This window comes from Serinus canaria, chromosome 14, assembly GCF_022539315.1.
Source record: "Serinus canaria isolate serCan28SL12 chromosome 14, serCan2020, whole genome shotgun sequence".
Taxonomy (NCBI): Eukaryota; Metazoa; Chordata; class Aves; order Passeriformes; family Fringillidae; genus Serinus; species Serinus canaria.
This window is the reverse complement of record NC_066328.1, coordinates 7,489,303-7,513,131: the sequence shown is the minus strand read 5'-3', so window position 1 is coordinate 7,513,131 and position 23,829 is coordinate 7,489,303. Positions and strand designations below refer to the sequence as shown.

At 43.8% G+C, this 23,829-nt stretch overlaps 1 protein-coding gene across 1 annotated transcript in view; it reads right to left on the bottom strand.

The window, feature by feature from the left end:
• The window catches only part of BMERB1 (bMERB domain containing 1), a 46,033-nt gene that overhangs the window by 11,196 nt on the left and 11,008 nt on the right, over nt 1-23,829 (bottom strand). Inside the window, exon 2 of the mRNA XM_009092128.4 lies at nt 12,448-12,571. Coding sequence (XP_009090376.3) covers nt 12,448-12,571 — 124 coding nt within the window. The remainder of the gene's footprint in view (nt 1-12,447; nt 12,572-23,829) is intronic.

Below are 23,829 nucleotides of genomic sequence, written 5' to 3'. Positions count from 1 at the left end.
CACATATTCTCAGCATCTCTTTTTCCTGAGACCTGAACTTTGCTCCTGCCTTGTGACACACAGCAGAGAAGTAAATCCGTGGCCAAAGCACTTTGGGTCTGTAACAGCTCAGTGACCACAGGAATTCCAAAAATCAGAAGTCAGATGACCTCTCCAGAGTCCCAGTTCTGCAGGCTGGTGCATTGTGCTGATGGACAAATCTGAACCTGCCATCTGCACCAATCCCCTCAAGCACATGGAACATCTTTCCTCCCATCTGTGACAAACAACCTTTGTGTTTGATCCTCTCCACAGTGCTGATTAGGAAAAAAGTAATAAAAAAAGAGGTTAAATGATGGAAGAGAGGGCTGCAGGACATATGGGACCATGCCAAAGCTTCATCCCTCTGATTTAATGAAAGCAGGATCTATAGTTCCTTGTACCTATAAAGCACATCCCACATCTGCCAGCAAATAATGCTGAATGCAGGCAACAGCTGCACTGGGCAAGAGCTGCACTGCTGCCCTTGAAGGAAAGGGAAGAAGAGGAACTCTTGGAGAGGAAATCTCTTGGAAGGCCATTCAATCTGCACTGGCACTATGAACCTTCCTTTCTTTGCCCCTCATGCTCTGGATGTTGGATGTGAGTAGTTACAAGAGTTCCAGAAGAAGTTACTGCTGCTTCTGAAAATAAAAAAATTAAAATCCCAGTGTGTTTCTCATTTGGAAGCTGGATGGTCAGCAGGGTGTGACTGAGAGCATCTTGGTATTACTGTCAGACCTCTTGAGGAAGTACAAAGTGCTTTTGGAATCTTAAGGAAAGCAGCAATCTGCAGAGTACAGGAAAAAAAATTCCTCTGGATCGCCTAACCTACAGAGGTTCTCTCTCCTCTGGAAGAGAGGGTACATTCTCCTCAGTCCTGTGAAAACACTTTCCCATTGCAGAAGAAACACCAGTGAAGCAAACAGCAGTGACAACAGGGCAGTTTTTCCTCAGAGCTGAGCTTTAAATGTCTGCCCAGGAGCCCTAAACACATGAGTTATGAGTATGATAAAACATTTCTCTGGTCAGGAGCCCAAACCCATTCCTGGAGCAATTGCAATAGTGCTGAGCCAGGGCTGGATCCTCAGTGTGCTTTGGTGGATTCCTGACACGCTGCCTGCACTTCTGCTCTTCTCTTTCTTGATGCTTATTGCAGAACCCTCCTGCATGCCTGCAGACAGCACACAAGCACATATCAGTCTTTTCCTTCGTGGTATTTCAAGCTACATCATCACAACCTACAAGCAGACTCTGTTTGCCAGAAAGAAACAACAAAAAACCAAACCTCATAACGAATAAACAGCGGGAGCAGAAGCTTTTCTAAACATGGCACCAAATGACAGGAAAATAAGTGGGATGGGGAGCCTGCAGAGCCCTGGCACAGTGACTCAGCCCCATGACATGGTTCTGTGTCCAGCCAGCAGGGGAGAGTGCCCTGAGCACTGTCATTGCCATGCTCCAGGGAGGTGACAGCATGAGTCACCTCTGCTGTCACCACCTGCACGGGGGCAGCAGGGCATGCAGAGCCCTCCCATTCAGCTGAGCCTGGCAGCTCTGAGGCTCTGCAGCACTTTTTAAAAAGAGACATTCTGTACCAGACACAAAGGAATTGTTTTGTCTTGTTTCAGTAGAAATTATTCTTCAACAGCTGAATTTTTCTATCTTCTTCTCAGCCAAGGAAGAAAACTGAATTTCCCAGTGTAAGACCTAGGTGCCAACTAGAGACATGCAAAGGAAAAAAGGAAAATTATAGTGGAAGCTCAGAGAAAAATCACTTAACACCCCCCTTAATGGTCAGCCAAAAAAAAGACATGGCCAACAAGACTGACAAATGCTTCACACTTGAGTGTAAGAACTATTAGCAGCACCAACATAAGCATCAGATATAATTTTCATTGATTTCAGGATGAGCAGAGCAGTTCATGTGTCTGGAGAGTTCATTCTGCCTTTGCTGAATGACTTTCAAAGCTAGAAATAGATCTCTGCTCCCTCTGGCCTGTCTGTAAGAGGAGGTCTGAGATTTCCTTTGGTTTCTGTTATTGGATTAGAGTGCTTGAAGTTAAAAATGGAATGTAGACCAGGTTTGCTGGTTTCCTTCCCTCTCTTCCAGAAGGGTTTGCAGGCACTTTGATTATTTTTAGTTCTGTTTTAATACATTCCTGCCACAGGAGTAAAATACTTGTAATTGTTGGAGTTTATGAAGATTTGATAGTGCCAGTCCAGGAGCTGGCCAGAGATTCAGGTGTTGTGCTAAGCCACAAGCTGACATGATTATATAACCAAAGGTCCCATGTAGGGATAAAAAATCATCTCCTTGGTGGTGTCTCCAGTGAGCAGGCTGAAAGCAGCCAGGAGCAACCAGCAGTGATGGAGAAATTTGGGAGACTGAAGGAAAGAGATGTGTAGAAATAAAGAGAATTGCTTCAGAGATGGGGATGATGTCAAGCTGCAGATTTGAGGGACTTGAGTGGAGGCTGCCTTGATGGGGTGCTGCAGGTGTTCATGGCTTTGCCAAAGCTGTGAGGGATCTGCAATGGTGAAAGTGTTCTTGGGACTGCAAGAGCACTGTGAATGTATAGAATCACTGAACTGTTAAGGCTGGAAAATGCCTCTAAGACAATGGAGCCCAGCAGTTTCCTCAGCACAGCACCACGTCCCCAGGTGCCACATGCAGATGCCTTTTGAACACTCCCAGGGGTGGTGACCCCCCACTGCCCTGGGCAGCCTGTTCCCATGCCTGACCACCCTTCCAGTCCATTTTTCCTTATATCCAGTCTAATCCTTCCCTATGCAATTTGAGTCCATTTCCTCTGGCCTTGTTGCTTGTTACATGGGAGAAGAGACCAACCTCCACCTGATGCTTCTCTTCTGCATTTCACTCCTTTTGTCCCTGTCAGCTTGGCTTAGTTACTTAAATCTGCTAATTACACATCTGTGAGATCACAGGCAACATTTAATGAATCCAGAACCCATTGTTGGAGTCATTGTGGTGTGTGCTTGTCACAGATATTTAGTGACACCTGGTGCAGCTGGGGCTGCAGGACACAGAGCTGGCAAGGAAGGGACCAGACTGCAGGCCAGCCTTGGCAGGGCAGCTCCCACCCCTCAGCTCCCGGGCTTCACTTGCTCTGCCAAAGGAAATGGGGCTGACTTCCCTTGTTCAAAGTGCTCTCTGCTGGAGGAACACTGCATAGAAGCTGCTGCCCCACAGCTTGCACAGGAATGTAATTCAGCTCTTTTTTCAGAGAATTGAAGATGGCATTTGAAATTCCCAGTCCCAAAGGGCCATATTTAAGGTATATTTCCCATAAATTCAGAACAGTGCCTAGAGAGGCTGTCTGGTTTTCATTTTCACTGACATTGCTCAGTTCTCTCGAGACTGGCCATCTCCTCTGCCAATTCCAAAGTTCTGCTATCAATCAATAGTAACAAGAGGAGTTGTCCTGAAATTGCCCCACTGTGCAGGGGAATATTTCTCCATGTGGCTAAAATTGACTAAGTTAATTTGTCTAAAAAGATATAGACAGTAGAGAAGTCAGATTTCAATTCACAAATATCACAGTATATTTGCAGCAGCATGCAGAAGATTCTATCCAAAACCAGAGAGCCTGGCTCATTTGAACTGCTCTGGTAGTTCTGTTTTTGGATATTGGGCACTGGAAGGAGGAAACTCTAGGCCTGGCTGTGCATTGTCATTGTCTCCAGCAGAATCAATGATAAATTTCCTTCTCCATTTGCCTTCATGTTTGACCTTTTCTTATTTTTAAAACCAGAAAAGCACCTATTTGTTATCACAGCTGAACAGAATAGAAAGGTTTCTGGTATAAAAGGAAACACTGACAGTCCCTTCCAGGGCTTTCCAATCCACTGGTTCCTCTCCTGTTCATAGCAGACAAGTGAGAAGGGCCAGTGAAACACCACAGGGCACAGGGGACACTTCCCTGCAGAACATCCTTGCCTGGAGGGAGCTCAGCTGCCCAAAAGGGGGACCAGGGTCTGTGAGTGCCACTGTGCCTGATGGGCTGGGGGGGTCTCAGGGGACAGCCCCCTGCACCTTCCACTCCTGCAAAGCAGAGCACAGGTAGCCAAGGGCTGGGAAGTGAAGAACAGTTTGGGATAAAAGGTTACATCTGGAAACAGTGCTAAATTTCTGCATTAAACATGACAAGGTCAAAGATCAAAGCTGCTGCTTCTCCTATTAACAGCACTTTGTGACAGCCACAACACACATTTAGTGTAGAAAATGCTGTTTAAAGAAAATTCTCTATTAAAGAACTATTTTTCTAGCTATCCAACAGAGACAATAATGAAAATCATTTCTGAGACAAAAACATCTCAATTACCAAGTTTCCAATAATTAAATACTTTCCAAATGATAAGTTTATCATTACACATATGTATAGTACAAGTTTACAAGTTTATACATCATACATATATATATATATATATATATATATATATATACACCACTAAAGATTGCTTTTCCTTTCAGAGTATTTTAATGCACCATTTTTACAAGCACACATCTGAAAGTATAAAGTTGTGTTTTCCTCTGGGGTTGATGGTTTGCTGTCAAACAGGGCAAAGGAGATGGGGCTGCAGAGAGATCCAGCTGCACTAAGGCATTTTCCTTCCTCTGGGAGAGCTGGTCTCTGTACTCTCAGCTTCAAGTGCACAGTGCACAACTTTGCAATTCTGTCCTGAACTCTTGTTCTTGAGGCTTCCATGTGAGGAGCTGGCAGAGCTGGACCTCAGCAGGCACAGTGACATCCTTGGGGCTCCCAGACCCTTGGCAGCCCCCTGGAAATGCTGTTCCTAATCTCAGAGACCTCGAGCTTTGACCATCTGACATGACAAAACCACCTCGTGCCATTTCACAGCCTGCAGTTCCCTGGTTATTTCCTCAAGGACTCTGGCTGTTTGCAACGTGCTTGGGAGGCAAAGCTCAGGGTGACACAGCCCCAGTTTCACCCTGTCCTGCAGGAGCCTGTGCCACACCAGGCTGCACCAGTGGCACAGCCATGGGGTCCCTCTTACAGCTGGGCTCGGAGTTTTTCCTCCTGGTGCCTTATCTTCTGAAGCTGACATTTCTATTTATTGAATCATTTGTATCATCACACAGCTGCCTCCTCCTCTACTGCCTCCCCAAGTCCAGCCTATATTCTGAGAGCAAGATACAATCAAAGGAAGGAAATCATAATAAGTGATGCTGTATTGTTAAGATTTCAGAACTGTGAAGGAGAAAAGATTTATTGCTCCTTTCCATGAAAAGACAGATCTTATCAGAAAACAGTGACAGCAACAGCTCTATTCATGAGCAAAAACCTGGTTTGGCTGGTGTTGCTTATTTACACCGCAGCAACAGCAAGGTGCAAAACTCAGAGAAAAGTACCAGATGCTGAACACAGAAGTAAACAATCCTAAGGGAATTCCTGCTTAACCTGAGATGACAGAAAACAGGTAACTTTAAGTACAAAGGAAAAAAGGAGCAGCAAAAGAATCAAAAGTAGCCAAGAAAGCAAAAGTCAGAATGCCTGCTTAGCAATAACATAACCAGTGAGTTCCCACTGCTCCTCACACCTCTGAGAGCCTGTCTGATCTCCTTCCACTCACTGTCCCTCCCTCCCACCCTTCCCCAGGGTGATGCTCAGTCTGGGGCTCTGTTGCCACACAAGGCATGAAGCCACTGAGAAACCAGAGTTGATGTCACATTAGTGAGACACTTTTAAGAGTGTTAAAGTATTTGGTTCAAAAAAGAATTAAAACTTGAAATGAACTCTGTTCATACAGAGACAGCAATTATTGCTGCCTTCTCTCACCTGAGAATGGAACCCTCCATGGACACATTTTTCTGTTACTTTGCAGAATTACTTTCTGAGTTCAGCCAGTTGTAAGACTTTGTTTCATATTCCCACTTTGTGTCTACTGGATTTACTGCACTCATTTTAAATTACAACATGGGATTTCTCAGTTGGTTTATTTAAGGTTGCCATCACCAAGGGAATTAAGCTCTCACTTCAGCAGTTCTTGTGCACTTTGGTGCTGTTTCCCTTTGCAGGGGTTGCATTAAGGCAGGCAATCAGCAGAGAGGCCTTTCTGTATTTAAAATACCAATGTGCTGTGTATACTGCAGGTGACACAGAGGTGAGACTTCATCTGACCTCTGGGGATGTCCTGTTGTTCTTAGAAGGAATATGGACTTTAATTTTCCCCATGAATCTGCCCTAAGTTTGAGATTCTACCAATGATCATCACTGACTGTCCCACCTGAGCTGCTCCCAGCAATGGACACATCCATACCACAGCAGGACAACTGGCATTCCTGGGGTTTGCAAACCAGGAGAAGGATAAAGGTTGAAAAGGCAGGTAAAGAGAAAGTAAGCCTGATTTGAAGCAAGAAAAAAAAAACCAAACCAGGGATAAATGATGAACTCTGGACAGCTAATGAGGCTGTGGGACTGCAAAGTCAAGTTGCAGCAAACTTTTCTACACAAAAGGTCTGGGATTTCAAGTAAACAAACATGATAGTGTAAAATGGTCTAAATCCTGGCTAGAACCATGCAGAATTTGGATGATGAGATGTTATGAGCACTCTGCAGAGGAGGGAGTCATCTACTAATGAGTAGTGAGAGTGTGCAATGACCAACTTTAGTTCTGAGCCAGTGTGGAGGTGAATTTGGCCTCTTCACAGTATGAGTTTAGAGATGCAATAACCACACAGACATTAAGCAAATTCACCACTGAATTTATAGCATTTTTACAGTTTAACAAAAAACGTTTAACGAGTAAAATGGTTTCAGTAATTGTCTAAAGCAACCTAATAGGGCTTTATCTTTAATATCTTCTATTCCCTACACATTAAAAAACTGCCAGTCAGTGCCACCTCCATGGCAGAAATAACCATCCCAAGACAGCTATCACAGGTGGAAGCAACTTCCACAGTTTTAGTTCAAGGTCATCCAACAAAGCTGGCTTCAGGCTTTGCTTTCCATCTGGAAAGCCAGCAGTGCCAGGCACTGGCAGGTTTCCCACAGAATGAGTTTCATGATGACAGTGGATGGTGCTTTATAAGAATTCCATCCCTTTCCCCAGGAATGGGCAGGAACTGTTGGTGACCAATAATATTTACTGGGTCCCAACATACATTTTAAATTGCATGAACTTTGCACTACAAATGATTTTGAAGTTCAGTTTTGATCTGCTCAGTATCACATCGAGGTCTGAGGGTTTGCTGCCTGTCTCTGTCAGCTAAACTGAGCTCACACGTGCATCATCCATTTTACAACCATGTCTTTCAGCACAGTAGATTTCCATGCCCCCAGCAATCCTAAACTGCCTCTGAAGCCAGACACATCCCCAGCAGCAGCACATTAAATGTGTGACACACAGGATGCTGCCCCAGCAGCTCCCTCAGCTCTGGGTCTGTCATCTCACCAGGAAAGAAGAAAATAAAGGAAGTGGGGCAGGAGCATTGGGAAGGAAGAGAGAGTGTGCCTGATCTGACGTGGTGTGTTTGCTTTCCTCAACAGCACAGACAGATTGAACGTTCACAGCTTGACCCAAAACTCCTTTTATACAGAATGTTTTCAGGAAGGAGCTGAGAGGAGCCTGAGAAGAGAAGGAGGGGGATGCTGGCAGGCTGCAAACTGATGCTTTTCTGTACATATTGTCTCCTTCAGATCTATATATGCTGAACTCTCAGCTATTCCAAACACAAACCAAGAAGAGCTGGAGACAGCATCTGATGGCTTCAAGGTATATTTTCATTTCCTGGGCTGGCTGGAGACAGTCACAACAGCTCCTGGCATAATTTTATGAAATGTGATAGTATCAGTATCATTGAAGGAGAGATGCCACAAACAGCCCCAATTCCTGCATAACCTGGCATGTCCTGAGGAGGTCCATGCTGGGCACCAAGCAAGGCAGGGTCCTGAGACAAAAACAGCATTTGATAATGTAATTACAGAGCAAATCACAGGGCATCTGCTCTGCTGTGACTGAGGTTGCCTGAGCTAAAATATGATTGTACAATATAAATTGTGGCATTACCTAATTGAGGAAGGCTTGATTTTATAATCTGAAAATTGTCTCCTTATAAATTTCAGGCAATTCTTCATAGCAAGCAGGTATTCAGCTGGAAGTGAAGTGGATTTCCTGGGTATGAAGAGCACAGCTGCTTTCAGCTGCCCTCCTTTTTTTGTTTTCAAGGAGGAAACAAAAATAAGGAGCAAAGCAAAGAACACATTTACAAAGGTTAAAACCTAACTTGCAATTGGCACAATGGTTTGGGAAACATCATGGCCTGTTAGTCCATTGCTTCATTTTGCTTTCTTTGTTTCTTTGTATTGATAAAAAGAGAAACAAGGATTATCAGAAAACTGGCCTCTTATCCTGTATACACTACAGGATGAATACTTCACTGTAGAATATAGCAAATAGATAAGAGTTCACCTGCTTTCCTTGCTTTTCAAATCAAAAAATTTCAGGGGACAGACTAAGCTGTGACACATCTAATTTTATTGAGTTTCATGCAGCAGAATAAAAAAAGCTGTGTTTTGCAATGAAGATTATTACCAATTTGAAAAACAGAGATGTCATTTAGGTTTTCTGTACTGTATATTTTTGCTGCACTTCAGAGTTCCAGAAAGTCACTGTTTAAATGTATCTTTGTGTGACAACACTTCATCTTTAAATGCTTCAAGTTTTAATTACTGAAATGAGGTCTTACATTATGTTTAGTGCAGCAGTAAAGAACTTCCACTTGTCTCTGCAAGGCAGAGGAAAAAGAGAGTACAAAGGACTGCAAAGTAGCACCAAAGAGTGAAAACTCACATGTATTGGAACTGTACAGTTATTTATGGTCTTTGCTTAAAATGTTTTGCTGTTTCTTTTTTAAACAGGGTAAAACCTGTCTCCACTGCTCTCACAGATGGTTTTTTCTCTATTTTGGTTTTTTTTTTTAATACGGTGATAGGCAGGCTACAGAAATATCTGTGCTTGTCTGAGAATGAATCCTTGGTCTGTCACTAAAAACCAGCATGTGCTGCTCTGTGGGACTGGGGACAGCATTTCTGGGCCTGGCATAGAGAGGCAGTGAAATTACAGCAAGTTTATAAAGATATCTTCTGAATTTTAAAGTAACTTTGATGGGTACTAGTCCATGTCCAGTCTGTGGGTCCCCTCCAAGCCAAGCTGTTCAGTGATTCCATGTACAGCCAAGGAGTCCCTCCTGCAGAGTGAGGAGACACTTGCTGTACCAAGCACAGCTGCCAGAAACAGCCTCACCTTCCTGGTTTTGTCACACAGGAACAGCTTTCCCTTGGTCACACACAGAAGGGTGGAACAGGCAAACCAACCCCATGTCCAGGAGCATCCAGACCTTGCTGGGTTCTTTCTCAGTTGGGTTTGTTGGGTTTCTAGTGCCTGATGAAGTAGGGCAGTTCTCTGCCTAATGTCCTTATTTCATGGCCACATTTGCATCTTCTTCAAGGAGAACAGTAAATTCCATTAGCAGCCCTAGAGCCTATTCCCCCCATGGGTTAGACCTGGCAGAGAAGAGCTTGCTGTGGTTTCCACCAGCAGCAGGCCTAGCTGGCAGTGCTTTGTTTTCTTATTCTTGATTATTTTCAAACACAGGGTGGGGGATGTTTTAGCAGTGTTTTGTTGTCTTATTCTTGAGTGAGTACTTTTAAAGGCAGGGAAGAGCTGTGGCAGCTGCTGGTGTGTGCAAGCAGAGCTGACAGGCTGTGTGTGCCTGTGACCCCGAGGGCTGGGACACTCTGAGCACAGCTTCAGAGCCCTGCTGTCTTTAAGCACAGCTACAGTCTGCTTTTCCTGCTTTAGGATCTGGCTACATGTGAATAAAAAGATCAGACAGACAGCAAGAAGAAAGAGCCATTACTTTAAAAAATGCAGCTGGAAATGTGAGCTGTGCCTGGATGTGCAAGTGGTACAGAATCCTTTCACTGTGCTCATGCTTTCATAAGAACTATTAAAAAAATACCAATTTAACCCAAGAGAATTTCTATTCTGTTGCTAACAGCATGAAAGGCAAAGAAGGGAATACAAACACACCACACAGTTTCTCTAATACTAAGTGTGTGTTTTATCCTTCTGCTCTAATTGAAGGAAAGGCTAAAGCAGATGCAAGAGCTGAAGAGCTGTGGCTCTCATTAAAGCTGCTCTGGCCCCTGTGCTCTGAGTGTAGGTGTAGAGCTGCTCGTTAGCAGGGCTCAAAGCTGAGCCTGCCCAAACCTGGCTGAGGAGGCTCAGCTTCATCTGCTTGGTTGGAGGGGTCATTCCCAGGGGAATCCAGTCCTGTCAGAAGAAATCAGTTACTAAAATTCATCACCTACATACAGACTTCTGGTCTTTGGATATTGGCAATTCATTACTTCAGAAATCAAATGAAAAAAAGAATCTGGCTACATGTAAAGTCTTCCACAATATGTCTATGAATTAGAGTTTATGCCATTTGCTTAGTGAAACAGATACAAAACTTGGACCACTGAGGTAGCCATGACTTGTGCTGTTAATGTCAGCAATAGGCCATTAAAATACATTTGTCATTAAAAGATGTTTGTCATATTGAAGACCAATGTAGCCAAGCCCTTGTGTCAGTGTGAACTCCCCAGCATGGCAGGCAGTAAAGAACAGGTGCTGCTGTATTACTGGGCTATCACTGCTTCTCTCTGGCCATTGCAGTCAGTGGCATTCACAAACTGAATTTTACTGCCTCAAGGATTAGTGAGCAGAGTCAGAACACTGCCACACTGCAGGGAGCAGCTGGGCCAGAAGCTGTGTGAATATCCCTGCAAAAGTGGTCATTAGCTCTGCTGCAGCTGAGGGAGTGAGAGGGTCTGTGACTCTCCATGGCTGAGAAAAGACAGAAGCTGGGGCCCCTCTGTCCCCTGCCTGCTCTGCCAGGACTTTGGGCCAGCCTCCCGAGGCTGATGCTCACAGAGCTCTCCTGCCTGTGCCAGGGAGAGGCTGGGAGTGCTGGGGCAGCTCCAGGCAGTGTGTGAGGATGAGATCCAGCCCAGGAGGAGAACAGTAGCACAGCAGTTCTGTTCCCTTTTCAATAAGCAAGCTCTCCTGTGTTAAATCCCTTCCTCAAACACCTGCCAGGCAATGCAGAGCAAAGAGTGTGAGCATGGGGGAAATGAAAGAGCAGGATAGCAGAACAAACAGAGCAACTGCTCTCATTCACTGGGGCAGTTTATTTCAGTGCTTTGTTTGAGACAGAAAATGTCAAGAGAAGTGCAGGGTTCAACGATTTGGCTTCTTCCAGATCAAATTTATGTACAAACCAATAACCAAGTAGTGACTTGACTACCAGGGCAGGAGTGACAGAACCTCTCCTGTTCACTTTATTTGTACCACAAAGGCATTACTAAAGGTCAGTGCCCCCATAACCAGTCCTCACTCCAAGGGTGTCCAAGCAGTGATTCTGGGCAGAAGTCTCTGGGATCACACTCAAAGGCAGATGTGCTGTTTGCAGAGGGGTCAGGCTTCCAGCTCCTGGCAATGCAGGTCAGGGCACAAAATTAACCTCCAGTCCCCTGCACCTGAACATGAGCAGAAAGCCAGTGAGTTTTTTCAGGCTACTGAAGCTTCATTAATGCCAAGGGTCTGAGCTCAGCAGGTTTTAGAGCTACTGAAGTTCTTGGCCAGTCAGCAAAGGCATTTGTTTCTGACCTCAGATACTCACAGGCTGAGGATACTTAAAAAAAATACACTTCTTAAGAATAAGGATCTTCTAAATCAGATGATTTAGGAACATTAACCCTATTGCCTTCACCATCAGAACTGAATTAATATTCACAAACCTTCAGCGAGGCTCCTATGCCTGACCTTTTTGGCAATTTTGAAAATCCCTCTTTAAACATTGCTATTTAATTTGATATATCAGAAAGTGTTTTGTGTTCATAACTTTATGGCTTCCATTTAACAAATGTCAAGTCTTGGCTGCTATTAGTGCAGAACACAGGGTGCTCCCTTGTGACATGAGCTGCCTAAGACCACTAATGAAGCAGGAGTAAAGCCTGAGCTAGGTCAGACTGTGGAACCTTCAAATCCCCTACCTGTTGATATTTTGTTCAGACAAATATCCTTGCCACAAAGGACTGAAATCAGGTAGGAAAAGATGATGCACAGACAGGTACTTTGCTAAAGTTTCCTTCTGCAAGTAAGAGATCCATTCTGTAAATCGTGCTGAATAAAAAAGGTGCTGAATAAAAAAGCAGTAATTTCCTTTGCAACTACAAAAATCATTTCCCAACGGCATTTTGTAAGTGCTCACCTAACTGGGATGCTCTTTATCTTCCTCCCTTATAAAATGTCAAGCAGATAAAAGTCTTCTAAATACCATTCTTTCCTATTTTGATTAATTTTGCATAGTGTTTTCCCAGAAGGATTGATACTTACATAAACCTGAGTTCTGATTCTCTTCTGACTAAGACTTCCCGAAGTCTCTGGATCTTTGCCATCTCCAGCTCAATTTCCTCAGGCATCATTGTTGTTTCAGCCATTGAAATGATGTCAAGTTGATCTGTGTGTGGAAGCAGAGAAAACGAATTAAGCCAGTCAGACTGTCTTAATGGTGTTTTTCAGGAATGGAAATTAAATCACAGAGCTACCTAACTATGGAGTAATTAATTCCAGCAGTAAAAAACACTCTATGAATGCTGTGCTGACTGGTTTCTCTATTGTTTTGCTTATTACTTGCAATGTAGCAGTTTAGAAGTGAAATACTCCCTAAGCCAAAGTGACAATCCTTTTGTTAGTCAGGCTCAGTCATCCCTCTGAGGAATCCCAACCCCATCCACAGGCACAGCCACCATTCCTGAAGTGACATCACCACAAACTGACTGCCACAAAACCCTCTCAGAGCAACTCCCTGCAGCTCTGCAGAGCCTCCCTTGGTGCAGCCAACCCAAACCCATGAATGGTCCCCACTTCCAACCCCTCTAACTCTCCCTGCTGCTCAGGCTGGAGCCAAACCCCACCAAGAGGAGCCAAGGATGGGCTCAGAAATGATGCAGGAGGGGCTGAGAGGCTCTCACAAGGGCATCAAAATGGGCTGAGGAGACAAAAAGCACTTTGCAGCAATAACTTGGCAGCTGGTAAGGCCAGGATGCTTCTGTGATTATTTCTCCATAATTGATGTGTTACCTCTGTAACCCAGAGAGAAACAGGGCTGTGGACTGTGCTCCCTGAACATACAGCGACCAATTTATTTGAGATGGGTTTGGAAAAGGAGCTGCTTGGCCTCTGGAAAACCCATTCCAAGGGTTCATCATACTTGGCCTTCATGTTAAACAAGAATTTAGGCACTGAAAAAGAGGTTGGCTGCATATCTTGGTCCCCAGATGGAGAGATATTCCTGAAAAAGGGCTGGTTCAGCTGTATTGATTTGAAAGGGGGAAAATAGAGAGGTCAAAATGCACTCAGCATAATTATGCAGAAAACAGCAGACAAAAAGCACTAGAAAATAAGCTGTTCAGTTAATTAAGAGGAGACAAATTCTGAAGTCCCTCATGGCAGACTAAGCACTGCTGAGAATTTCTGACAAAAACTTGGAGTAGGAATGAAACTACAAAATCTCAGCAAACAGCCCCTGTATGAGCTTAGTTCACAGTTCTTCCAAAATGGAGGCATAGGCAAAACATTCTATACTATATAAACAAAATCTATTTCCCCTGTATTTAAAAATGGATACAATATTTTTTAAAGTTATCCTGCTGGTATTATCTGCAAATTTTGACTTCCTTTCTTAATGAAGAAAGTGGGGAAACAAATATAAAACATCTTTTTTTTTCCCAGATAACAGAATCTTCTGAAAAAAAAGTGAGACAGATTTTGAAATGTCTGTCATGAGAGAACAGCCATGTTTCAGTAGTTGTTTTTAAACTCAAATTGCCAAACTGGTCTGTAAAGTAAGGCTGTCTTGTGTGGCTGAACACACAAATGCTGCCTGTACAAGATGGATTTCCCTATCAGAAATCATTGTGATGGTTGGAGTATATTTAGTTGATGTGTAGCCTAAATGTCATGAGGCTCTCACAGACCCACCTCTCATTTTCACTGCTTGCCAGAAATAGAAGCAGGAGATGGGAAGTTATTCTGATGCTACCATGAATTAAAGCCAGTAATACTGGTAAATATAAATATAAACCATAAATAAATTACACATACATGTTATAAAATTAGCTCTCAAGAGCTCAGAAAACAGAAAAAAAAGAAAAAAAAAGTAACTAATTTACTTGCACTCTGCAGCTCTAGCTGTGAGTGCCCTGGTGTCACTCCTTGTGTGAGGTCAGCCTCCACCCTCTGATTTCAACAATTCAGGAACAAACAAGCTTTATGCCCCAGTGATGTGCTTAAAGCAGCACAGGAATTAGTGTGACAGGCAGAAGTGTGACAGGCTCTGACCCCTTGCAGAACAGTCAGAGTTCTCCTTCACATCCCACCCAACATGTCCTTGAACCACAGAAAAGATTTTTGAAAGTGACCCAAAATTATGGAGTGTTTGCAAAAGACTCAAAAATGCAAGCCAGGCAGCAGAAGTTTGAAAGTGGAGGGAAATAAACACAGAAAGAATCAGCTCTCAGTTCACAGCTTGTCTGCAAGCCTGGAGATGTGGCTGGAGCCCTGGAATGGAGCCCAGGTGTGAGGACACCTGCAGAGGCCAGGGCAGGGTGGCCACCCCAGCCCCAGACTCCAGCCTCTGGCTCTCAGCTCCTCTTCTCACACCATGGATACCTGGCTCACCTGGCAGCAGCTGTGCTGAAGGATAATGAATTATTTTTCATGCAATGGTTTGAGCTCCTGGGATGTGAACCACTATGTGAAGACTATGCTAACATAAAGCTCTAACTCTGCCCCAGTGAGCAGTGACACCTCCAGTGCTCTGAGACATGATTCAGAACAGATTCACACAGAAGTCTCTTACATTTTCAAAAAAGAAAGAATGGACATTTCATTTTTTAGCATATATTTAGCTTTATTTCTGGTAATGAGACAAAATTCATAAAGCAAAAGTGGCGACAATACTGAGATTAGTCACAGCCAGTGGCAGGATTAAACTATTTTGTCGGCTCTGCAATCTCCAGGATAATTTTCAGTGACAAAGAAACAAGTAAGATGATATTACTGTATGCACAAAAAGATAGCATGAAAATAATTACTATAGGGAAATAAAATTATCAAGCTATTCCACATAGTGAGAGGGACTGAAGAGGCAAGCCTGAAGTTATTAATGCATAACTTTTGTTCAATTTAGACACAGACTGGTAGAGTTAAACTGGTTATTAACCTAATGATCACACTTCATCCTCAGTATGGCAGCCAGAAATAGAACAGTGGCCAGCTGTGTTTAAAAGCAACAAAAAACCAAATTGCCTATTAAGTCAATAAGTGCAAAGAAAGCTTTAAAAGAAGCCTGAATTGACAAGGAGGAATGGGAGAGCACCTCACACCTGGTGTCAGTAGTTTCAGAGCCATTGGGAAGGGATGCTGTGATTAATTACCAGCCAAGATCCTGCTGCTGTCCCTGGTGCCAGCTGGGGGTGTCCCCAGGGGACAGGCTCCCTGTGCTCTGCAGCCATTAGTGCTTTAATTGTCACTTAGGGTGTCATTGTCACTGCACACCAGAGAAGGGAGGTCTGGCAGTGACACAGAGGGTCCCAAATCTCTGCTCTGGAACCCAACAATGTCACTGTCACTGCTGAGCTCCAGAACAGCTCAGGCACTGGCAGGGGACACGCAGGGAGGAGCTGCAAGGGTGGGATCCACAGCCAGGGCAGGGTCTGCTCCACCTGGGCCCTCTGGATCCTCTTCTTTATGGCTCTGCTGCTCTGGAACCCAGACACCCCTTCCAGAGCCTCTTCTTTATGGCTCTGCTGCTCTGGAACCCAGACACCCCTTCCAGAGCCTCTTCTTTATGGCTCTGCTGCTCTGGAACTCAGCCACCCCTTCCAGAGCCACCTCAGTCACCCAGCAGGAGGAGAGCTCCAGCACAGGACAATGGCCCAGCTCTCCACCACTGCTCTTCTTCATCCTTGCCATGGGTGAAGACCATCCTCAATGAGACTGTCCAGCCCATGGCTGCTGAAGCTCCTCCAGGATGGTGGCACAGACCAGCTGGGTGACCTCTCTGATGTGGAAAGCACCCAGCAGCAAACCAGCAGCTCTTCAGCCCACCCAGTGATGGTGCTCCAGTTAAAAATTATTTTAAGTCATTGTTCTGGACTGGACTTAAATGGAGCAGTGTGAGGCCTACTCCCACTCCCATCAATTGTCCAATAATAAACTGATCCTTGGTAAGAAAATGTTAATGGGTAGGTTTTGCTCCAAATCTGGGTCAGAACTTTTGGGGCTTTTTCAAAGAATTCAGTGAAATTCTCAAGCTAATCCTGTTTCACTGAAGTATATTAAGTGCTAATAGAGCAGAGTGCAGCAAGCAAACTCTTCATCCTACTTCACATATCAAAATCAAGGCTCTCAAGACCACTATTGGTTGATGAGACAAAGCAGAAGTAAGCAGGAGGCACAGGTCAGACATGGCTGAACAGAGAACCAGCTAGTGCCACTTCAAAACAGCATGCTTGGAAATTTAAATAGTTGCATAATGCAGAAAAATTAATTTGTTACAGCTCAAAATATTCCAGATAAAAATATGTTCATGTGAAAAGAATCAGATTATTCCTGTGGTTGGTCACTAACATGTCACCTGGAGGCATGAATGGCTATCCTTGCAGCCAGCCCTTTTACTCTACCTTCTGTTGTTGCCTCAGAGTTGATTTTTTTCTGTTTGATATCATCCTTCTGGTGCAGGATGCAGTGGCCAATAACTAACCTGTACAGGGAAAACTCCATTTAATTCCTTATTTCTAATCTAGCCTGCTGCAGCATTCCATTACTGTGAATCCTGACAATTCCTGAATTTGGCATGTGTGTGGCCCATTGTATTTACGCAGTGCTTTCTGATGGAATTACCATTTCAATACAACTCAAACAGCTGCAGTGTGTTTTGTCCCTGGGCTGCCTGAGAGGCTGCAGCCTTGTGCAATTTCAAATTTGCAGAGAGCTGCTTGTGGTGGCAGTGGGCACATGCCACGCTCCTTTCACGGCCAGCCTCACTTGGTTTGGACACTGGCAGCAGTCTGGCTTTGGGACACATCCCAGGAATGTCCTCATCCTGCTGCAGAATACAGCTCACAGGCCATTGCAGGGGTTCTTCCAGAAGTGCTGCCATCTCCTCTTTTCCCTCAAGGCAATCTCTTCCCTCTGCTTGTCAATTTGTTCTCCTATTCCTTCTCTAGCACCAAGCACAGGTTGGTGATGGCACAAACTCAGTGAATTTGGGATGGTGCTGCAGGTTCATCAGGCCTGAGTGAGCAGCACAGACACCTGGTGAGTTTAACACTGTGGAAAAGCAATCTCTAAAGGCAAGAGGAGTGTGCAGAGCCTGGCACTGGAGGAGCAAAAAGCTGATGTGCTGCTCCAGCCACAGTCAAATGGCAGAAGTTCTCAGGATCCCTTTGCTTGCTCTGCTGTCAATGGCACTGAATGCTGGGGATAACACAGCTGAATTTTGCTTCTAGCAGGAAGTTGGTTTGTTTATCTTCTCATTGTGCCTGTTACCATTTTTGAATCCTTATTGATACTTCTCCATGAATGGAGCAACACATTTAAATTTTGGGTCTCTAGCACGTAGAGCCATGAACTTTACTTTGGGCTGACAAAGGAGCACAGCTCCTTCACAGCTGGCCAGATGTGCTCTGTCCCTGCAAGCAGTGGTAGCCCAAACTTTCTGACAAAACTGGGTCTGCTGGAAAATGCCAGAGAAGTGGCACTCAGAGTATTTGGGGGATAACACATTGCATTCAGTACATTCATTAGAAATTCTGTGCAAAGACCCTTGTTTCCTTTCAGTGCATGAGGATCCAGAACAGCCTGGCACTTCTGGAAATGTTAAATTTCAAAAAAAATCAGAAGTTTCAACTGCAATGCAGCTCCCAGATGCACAGGGGTAACCTTAGAGCCCTGAGATATTGGCTTAAACCAAGCATCAAGGCTTCAAATATTTTTGCCAGACAGCAGGGCAGCCAGAAATCCCAAGGGTGGTTTTTTCACAAGCTCCATGTCTCAGCATAAAGCTCTGGGCTGTCCCCTTACAGCTTGGCTTTGCAACAGGCATCTGTGAAAGCTGGCAGCTCCAGGGATCCTCTTTGGCAGGAAGGATCCAGAGATGCCTCCTGGAAGCTGATTAAACACCAGGATCTCTGGGAGTGTCATGGTCATCCAACACCCCTGCTTCACAACCATTTGGAGAAGGAGAAAAAGAAGCAGGGGATTGATCTGATTCGTGGGGAATTGTGGTGCATCTTTGCTTCCAGCAGGCCTGAAGCACAAAGCACTGGCCAGCTCAGCCCTGTGCTGTGCAAAGATCATTTCTGTGCTGGGACAAACTGCTGGACTCGAGCAGTCCCTTGCACCTGGTGCATTCTGCAGCTCCTCAGGCAAGAGATCAGAATTTCATGTCTGTAGAGAGACACATATGATTAATTCTTTTCTCTGTTCATCCATCTCTGCTCATTCAAAACCCAGCACAAATCATTCTGTTTGCCATATAATTTCCTCCCCAAGAACTATGAAATCATCTGCTGTGACTGGTGATGGCTCTGTCCATCAGCCACCCATGGACTGGGTGCAATAGCACAATTATAACTTTAGGATTTATTTTGTCCAGGTCATGAATACTTTTGTATTCTTTAATTACCACAGATTTACAGCCTAGACATCTTCAAACATAAGTTTCTGCTTCCAAAGTATTTCATTCACACTCTACCATATGACCCCATTTTAAAATTAGGTGAGCAGAGAATGTAAAAAGCACTGTGTGCAATTGCCCACTGCACTTCCAGAATCACTGCCCTGTCTGTTCCACATCTAAGAGCCTCTGGTTATAAAAAGATTCTTTTAGTTGCTTATCCTGTATGGTCTTGTTCTTATCGCCAAGCTTTGACCTTTTATTTTTTATTATTTACCTTTGCAAGAAAGCCTGTTGGCAGCAGTCTATTCTTTCCCATTTCAGCCTTTTGTACACTTGGTCTCACTGAGATTTCTCTTGAAATCCAAATGCCAGATTCACAGTGCTGAATGTTAACTCCTCCCTCTGACTCTGAAAGCCCTTTTGGTTCCTTTGCTGTGCTATTGTACCCAAAGACCTGCACACAATCTCTCCTGCCACATCTGATGGAAGTGCCTGCAGCTGCCCACTGCCCATATCAGATTCTCAGCTGCTTTCCATCTTTTAGGCTGTGCTTCTGCAGAAACAAGTTGCATTGCACTGGATACAGCTGGTTTAAAAACTGAACCTGAAAGAGATCCTGCTTGGAGTTTTCTCACTGAGCTACAAATCCCCCAGCAGAAATAGACAGTCAGTGGTAAAAGTGATTGCTAATTAAGGATGGTCTTCAGTACTTCGCTAACTAGAAGTTTTACAGTGAAATGATGGTTACAACTTTCTAATTTAGGGACAATTTTCTGCCCTTGCTCCCTATTTAAATATATATATCAGCACAAATCCATAATGATAAGATCTATCAAGATCTTGCCTCTTAAAAAAAAGCATTAATTAAAGTCTTGTTTGTTACCCTGTAAAATTTATAAGCAGTAATTATTCTTGGCTTTGTTTTTTGTCAGTTTATGACAGTTTCAGTTTCCTAAGTGGGTAATTATGCAACCCTTTAATCTTACACTTCCCCCAGGAAAAAGATGCCTACAGTCTTAAGGGACTGCTCTGTGCATAGAAAGCCTCATCTTGGTTGTAATGATATCCTGAAAAAACAGCTCATCTGGCAGTAGCTGTTCCTCCTGCCCTGGCAATGGGATCCTGTGAATCATCACCAGGCTGCAGTTCCTGTAGAAAGTTCATGTCAGCCATAGGTCTCCATGTGATATTCAGACTTAATGAACCTCAAAATCCACACTGCTGTCCTGTGTTTGGATTATAAATTCCATTTGTTCTATCTTGCACTTCAGCTTTCAGGTTTCATCACTCCCCTGATGCCTGATGCTGCCAGCCTTGTGGTGTCACCTGCTTGTGGTGATGGGGACAGGTCCTGGGGACAAGCTCAGGTACCTGCAGGCCCAGTAGGGCAGGCTCAGGAAACAGAGCAGATTAATTTGGCTGTCATCTGGGGCTTTACTCATTCTGTAGGATTGAGCTGTTTGAGCTCCAGTGTGCACTGCAGCCAGACACTGCCCCTGCAAGGACTGCAAACTCTCTCCGTGCTGGAAGTCACAAGGATCCACCCTGTCAAATTAAACCCTCCCTTCACCAGAGTGCTCCATCTCTGTTCTGATGTTCCTCCCTCTGGATCTAAGGGTGCTTGTGTGTGCCAGGAACTGACTCAGTACAGTGGGACAATTTGCTCCTTAATTATCTGTAACTAGAGTCAGTCCTAGCTGTAAACCTCTGTTTGATTTGCTGGTTTGTAGCAATAGCAGTCTGATTTTCATGGCTGTGTTTTCTACTCCTGGGAGCTGTGCTAGCTTTCTCTATTTTTATAGTCTTTGATTTGTGACTCACAATACTCTGGATACTCTGGGAGGACTGTTCCCCAGTAGTACCTTCTCTTGCAGTAGTTTAAGAGCTAATACAAACCCATATTTACAGACCAGGAAACAGGATTTCAGTACTCCCAGCAATAAATAACCAGGAAGTCAGAACTTAATATTGAACTAAAGTTTCTTTGAAATGATACCAAAAAAAACCAGCTTCTTATTAAAATCTTTGCAAAAACAATGAATAAAAGCCCCAGGCCTGATTTGATTATGCCATAATATTGTCGTAAATACAGATTTTATTTGTGTGATAGAAATTTGCAGAATGTAAATAAATTCAGGATATGCAGAAGGATGTCCACTGAGATAAATTACCTAATAGCACTTACAGGTTGGATCTTGAAAACCCTCAGGGGCTTTGACACTCCAATTACAGGGCTCAACTTTGCTACTTTGAAGTCGATTCCAAGACTCTGTCTGGGCAATTTACATGCCCCAGCCAATTTCCATTCACTCAGTGATAACAAGGTTGCTCACATCTCTCCAGCTGGTTAGAGGGCAAACGCATAAAAATGAGGAAAACACAACCATGAAAACAGCAAAGGGAGTTGGGATTAATATCTCTTTATAAAAACCTTTTTAAATTCAAGCCCTATCGAATTAACAATCCCCAGACACATTATTCATGGATTCACACACAATTCTCCACTCAGCTGAGACCAAATCCTCTGTATTAACATCAGCTGCATCTCTGAGTTGAGGCAATCTTCAAATATCCAGATTCTAAATTTGGCAGATTTTTTTCCTTATGGTGGCTGTGATAAGGTCACAACAGCTCATGCCTTCAGATGCAAGCTGGCCTGCAAAGATTCTCAGCTGCCAGCTCAGGATCAGCTCAGTGCAGCCCTTTCACACATTAGACACAAATATTGAACAGCACAGTGTGCCTGTACTGGAGCCTCAGAAACCCTGACAGAGTGCAGAAAGGATTTGCTCACACCCAGAGATGTTTCAGAGCAATCCCAGCACACTGGAAGGGCACTGCCACCCTCGACTGGTGCCACCACTGCAGAGCCCAGCTTTCAGTGCCTGAGCTGAGCCACAGACTCTCTCCAACACAACTTCAGTCCATTTGCAAAATAACCTGTGGTCTCTCTTCCAACCATTTTTGTTGGGCATAAAGAAGGATTAAGTGGCTTTGAGTGGGATTAAAGGAAAAGCTGTCCACATAATTAGGTCTGCAGAGAATTATGACAGACTTCACAAAATACTGTAATAGAATTGTGCAAGGACATTTTCCAGACTTCCTACTGTTATTTCCAATTTTAAATAAACTCTAGTTTGGGTTCCAGTACCACACTCCTTGTTGCCAGATGCTCTGACAACAGGACTTTTTACACATTGGGCTGGTGACTTCAGGTGAGGAGTGAAAGCAGCTTCCCCCAGACCACTTTCCATGTCAGTCTGGAACTAAGCCACCTCATTTGTCTGGCTGTACCTGAAAGAAGAGAGTGGCATTGTCCCACTCTTCCTAGGAGATGTCCCACTGTGTCCTTCACCAGGGATTCTCCTACTGACCTAACCACATGGCAGGGTGCCCTCATTATCCCAGCAGGACTAAACACAGAGACTTCCCCTAATGTTCTCTTCTTCTGGTTTCTCACTCTTCCCTCTGCCCCTACACACAGATAAACAAATAAATAAATCTCTGCATGTCAGACAAACCAGCTGATTTCTCAAGATACTGTTTCATATCCCACATATCACAGACTTAGAGAAGATTTTCTTAATTACACAGCCAGTCTGGAATGTGGTCCATCTACAATGCTGCCCAGAGAAATTCTCAGGACCAAGGCAGAATGTGACCTCATGCCTCATGTAGGAACTCACTCTGTTTTGAAAAAAATCAATACAAACACAAATAGTTGGTGCAAAGTTTGAGGTCTCCTCTAGGAGAAGTCACCTTTCTAACAAGGCAGGTGTTAGAAAAAGGATTTTTTTTTTCATCTGAGTCACAAATTTCATCTCAGTGCATCTCCACATTACAAAGGGTGAGAACAAGATTTCTGACATATGCTGAGCGTACACTTCACCAAGAATTAGCCACCACAAACCAAACAGATCAGAATCCTGTTTCTTAAGTTGAACTCCCCTATTTATGAATTAAATATAAGCCTAAGAAGAGCTAGAAACAAATTTGCCTTTCAGTGAAATATTGGGATGCCACCAGCATGAAATCTGTTGGTTTTTAAAATGAATTAAACTAAATTGCTTCCTTTTTCCTTCTTCTTTCCCCCTCAGGTAACCTTTCCTATTTGATTCTCTGCCTTTCCAATGAGATTTTCCTATTTCATTAGGTGTTTATCTCCCCTGTTGCTATATGAAAACTTGCAACCAGCAAACAAAACAATATTGGCTCTCTTCAGGACGTGTTATCAGACAGAATGAATAGACAAAACCCACTCACCATAACCTGCCTCAGACCACTGGTCATACAGTAAATTCCACAGGATTAAATAAAGAATTCACCTTTTGTTGGCAGTTTTAAGCTCTGTGTACTAATTTTTACATTTAATGGGAAACTACTTGTAAAAAGGAAAATATAAGCTCCATTTAATTATTTCCTCAAAACTCATTATGCAAAGTTAATGACCTTCTGGATTAAGTAAGCCTTTTGTGATGAATCTCATTTTTACAAACATTTATCTGAATTGATTATCTTTGACCTAATTAGTGTTGGTGCAGACTGGGGTATAAAACAATGCTCAAGTACTGCTATAAACAGTTCATGCTATTCCATTTGCATCTGTTTGCACATTTTCCAGAGTGTTTGCAATATTGATTCATTTAGAAAGACACACATCTCAAAACAGCCATCTCCTATGCTGCCTGTTTCTTTGACTCACCAGCAAACACCCATTTATGCTAACCAGCATCTGATAATGCCCTGGGTTAGCCCTCAAAAATGTCATTGCAACACTGCTGTCCATTCTCCTTGGACAGCACACAGAAACCTCCCCACTCCTAGAGGGGAGGACATTCCACAGGACCTGGGAACTGATGAGAGCCCTGATCATTTGTTCTAGCAGGCAGAAAATGGTTTCTAGCTTGGATAGTTTGTCTTTCTACCACTCCAGAAAGAGGAAACCTGGGAAATTTATTAAAAGGAAATTCCATGAGATGGGATCCTGTTCCCTGCTCCTTGTATGTTTTACTGCACTGCAAAGGGCAGTG